We start from the raw sequence: 3,788 nt of genomic DNA on the forward strand, positions 1-3,788 counted from the left end.
GACACCATAACACCATAAAAAGGGACCAAAAGATACCATCAAGACATATAAAACTACATCTAAGGCAATAATCATCAATATACGAACTTTATAAATACAATGGTCAAAAAATATGATAACAATGATGAATCTAAGCTGAGATAAAGCTTCCTTGCACAATATGACACCTTCACCACCTTCCAGCTACACTAGAAGGATGTAATTAATTCAAAAACACAATAAGAGACTACATTTTGCAAGAAGGAACGTTTCTGAGAGGGGGGCTGCCTAAATGAGGCAAACTTATGGATTAGAGCCTTTACATAGTGAACAAATGTCGGGAATTATGGTTTCTCCATTCAGTAGAGTCGTGCCATGACATTCATTAAAGTGTAGCGCTGCGACCTGCCTATGGTCGCATCGCGCATCCGTCAAATCCTTAAAAATTAAGCATTTCTAAAAATCAGATGTAACAATGTAAAGATACATATGTGACAACATGTTTAATGGCAAGCTTTAGAGGTGTCATATGTTGACATTTGAATGGCTTAAATATAAATCTACAAAAAGTTATTTCTTTAATTGATATGATTGGTGTTGTAGCGCTTCATGAGTATTTATCAAACTAATATAATTCTAGCTTCTTGCTAGCTTGTTTTGAATAAAATGTTTTTATGGTTAGGAGATATATAAAGATGTTTTCTATTATTACCCAATTAATTATATAACTTAAAATTATATATATATATATATATATATATATATATATATATATATATATATATATATATATATATATATATATATGACTTAGGTTGGTGTTTTTGTGACATAACGTTGGATACAAGCATCGGAGCTATGATATGTTTTTGTCGAAGTTATGGTCTATAGTGACCAGCTTCTTAAAATATTGCTTGTGATTGGTCTTTATACATGGAGAAGTTGAATTCAATTTAAAGGTTACCTTGTTTTTGTTATTATTATTATTATTTATTTTTTTTATTATTTATTTATTTATTTAATTATTTCAAATTTAATTTAAACCTTAGGTTGACGAAATGAATATGCGATAAATGTAAATTTAAAAGTGCATTGGTTGTATCCATGTATTATAACCTCACGTTTATTACAAAATAATCTAAAAGAATTTGAAGCAAATAAACCAACGAGATTTTCATATTGCAATGCCTTATACATTTTGTCACTACCACAAATTTTTATTTTTTCACAATATGCCGGAATACGCAAAGCGTATTCAATTCATATACCATGTCGGGAATGATATAGCATTAGATTTACAATTAATAAAATTAATTTGGAATAAAACAAAGTTTCTTGATAATATTGTATTGTATTATTTTCTTACCATACTAATCATTTGCTTGTGGATGAGCAAATACTGCACCAATTGAACATGATCCTCAAACCTGTATATAAGAATCATAAGGAAAAAAAAAAAAAAAAAGTAAATAAAGCTCAAGAGATACTGAGTGGAGGTGTCCACTGTGCAGAAGAACTTGTCCTCACTATTGAATCCCACATTATCTCCGCGTGAAATTAATGCATCCATCTAACTACTCAACTGTATAACTTCATAAAGACAATAGTCGTCGTCCATCTCATTCATTTTTCCATTGTTAAAACAAACACATACATACACACACTTCGTGTATATATACAGACAACAATCTCAACATTAAATTACATCACACACTTGATCACCTTTTCCAAGGACACTTTGCTCTTTATAACATCTCTTGTGTTTGAAGTAACTTTTGCTGCATTTATAGAGATGGCAAGCGAGCAAAAGAAATGGTTGCTTATGCATGTAATTGCAATCATTTTTGCATTCAAAATGGTGTCTTTTGGGGTTAATGGTGATCCTCAAGTTCCATGTTACTTTATCTTTGGTGATTCTTTGGTCGATAATGGGAATAATAATGGAATCGCATCGTTGGCTAGAGCCAATTACTTGCCTTATGGCATTGATTTCCCAGGTGGCCCCACGGGAAGGTTTTCCAATGGAAAAACAGTAGTTGATACAGTTGGTAAGCTTCATATTCGTTTTCTTTGCTATAAATTGTTCCTTTACTTCTAAAACATAAACAATTTATTACAATTGTATTATATTTACATGTATAGCTTATCTTTTAAATATTTTATAATAGATAAGTTCTTATAGTTATTATGACAATAATTATGTCATGTTAATAGAATCTCAGTTACTTTCCTCAAATATTAACACTACTATATACTCTTAAAATTACTTGATCCGCAGCTGAGCTTCTGGGTTTCGATGATTATATTCCTCCATATGCAAATGTTAGGGGCCAGGCCATACTTGGGGGTGTGAATTACGCATCGGCAGCAGCTGGAATCAGAGACGAAACTGGCCAACAATTGGTACGCATTTTCTAACATTTTACAATCGTATTCTTATATCAACTTTGTTTTCATCACCATAATTAAATACTACCAAAAGATGAAGAATTCACATCTTTTTCTTTTATGTTTTATATTATAGGGTGCTCGAATTAGCTTTGGTGGGCAGGTAAATAATTACAAAACTACAGTGTCACAAGTGGTGGATATACTTGGAGACGAAGATTCAGCAGCAAATTATCTTAGACAATGCATATATTCAGTTGGATTAGGAAGCAATGATTACCTTAATAATTATTTCATGCCTAATTACTACCAAACTAGCCGACAGTTTACACCCGAACAGTATGCCTCCGTACTCATTCAACAATATTCCCAGTTAGTAAGAGTAAGTAATACACTTCTTACCCAACTTATGAATGAGCTTAAAGAAACATGTATGCATGACTAATTAAAAAAAAATATATGATTTTTGGGACAACTTTCAGGAATTGTATAACTACGGAGCTAGAAAACTTGTGTTGAATGGGATCGGACAGATTGGGTGTAGTCCAAATGCATTGGCTCAAAATAGTCCAGATGGGACTACATGTGTGGCGAAAATCAACTCCGCAAATCAGATCTTCAACAACCAGCTAAGATCTCTTGTGGATACGTTTAACAGAGAACTAACAGATGCTAAATTCATCTATATCAACAATTATGGAATTTTCCAAAGCTTGATCAGTAGCCCTCAGTCTTATGGTACATATACTACATTTTTTTTTACACTTACAATTCTAGCTGCTGGGTTATTAAAAGAAACTTGGATTGTGTTTGATTTATTTGTGTAGGTTTCACCGTGACAAATGCCGGGTGCTGTGGAGTGGGAAAGAACAACGGCCAAATTACTTGTCTTCCTGGTCAAACACCTTGTCAAGATAGAGATGCGCATTTGTTTTGGGATGCTTTTCACCCTACTGAAGCTGCGAATGTGATTGTTGGCAGGAGATCTTACAATGCTCAGTCAGCATCAGATGCGTATCCAATGGATATCAACCGATTGGCTCAGCTGTAAACGTAATACGTTTTGCTACATGTATACTACTACATTGTATTGTATTAAACTCATAATTGTGTTTAATAATTCCTTTTGTATTGCCATTGTTTGGATAAATGAATATCAGTAAGTTTGTATTAGAGAACTACCTGGTCTAAAGACTTGCATGTAACCCACCCAAATTAAATTGTTTGACTCAACACCCTCTACGCGTATAAGATCGGACCCTATACTCCTAGCTATAGTAAGGTAAGCTATTTTTCTAACCGGCCAAATTTGTTTTAATAAATGAATATCAATAATGTACATTTGTATTGCACATACGTGCAAAAGTTAGGTCCTAGGGCCTTACTCTAAACCGGGTGTATTAACACGAAAGGATGCCCTA

General features: G+C 33.0%; 1 protein-coding gene across 1 annotated transcript; it reads left to right on the plus strand.

Moving 5' to 3' along the window:
• The first annotated feature begins 1,624 nt into the window (after positions 1-1,624).
• LOC145041960 (GDSL esterase/lipase At1g29670-like) lies at positions 1,625-3,545 on the plus strand. Its single transcript, XM_078990218.1, has 5 exons — positions 1,625-2,027; positions 2,258-2,382; positions 2,504-2,749; positions 2,850-3,105; positions 3,195-3,545. The coding sequence occupies exons 1-5, from the start codon at positions 1,772-1,774 to the stop codon at positions 3,416-3,418; spliced, it is 1,107 nt and encodes a 368-aa protein (XP_078846344.1). The 5' UTR covers positions 1,625-1,771; the 3' UTR covers positions 3,419-3,545.
• Positions 3,546-3,788: the final 243 nt, after the last annotated feature.

Source organism: Lactuca saligna, chromosome 4 (assembly GCF_052625555.1).
Source record: "Lactuca saligna cultivar CGN05327 chromosome 4, ASM5262555v1, whole genome shotgun sequence".
Taxonomy (NCBI): Eukaryota; Viridiplantae; Streptophyta; class Magnoliopsida; order Asterales; family Asteraceae; genus Lactuca; species Lactuca saligna.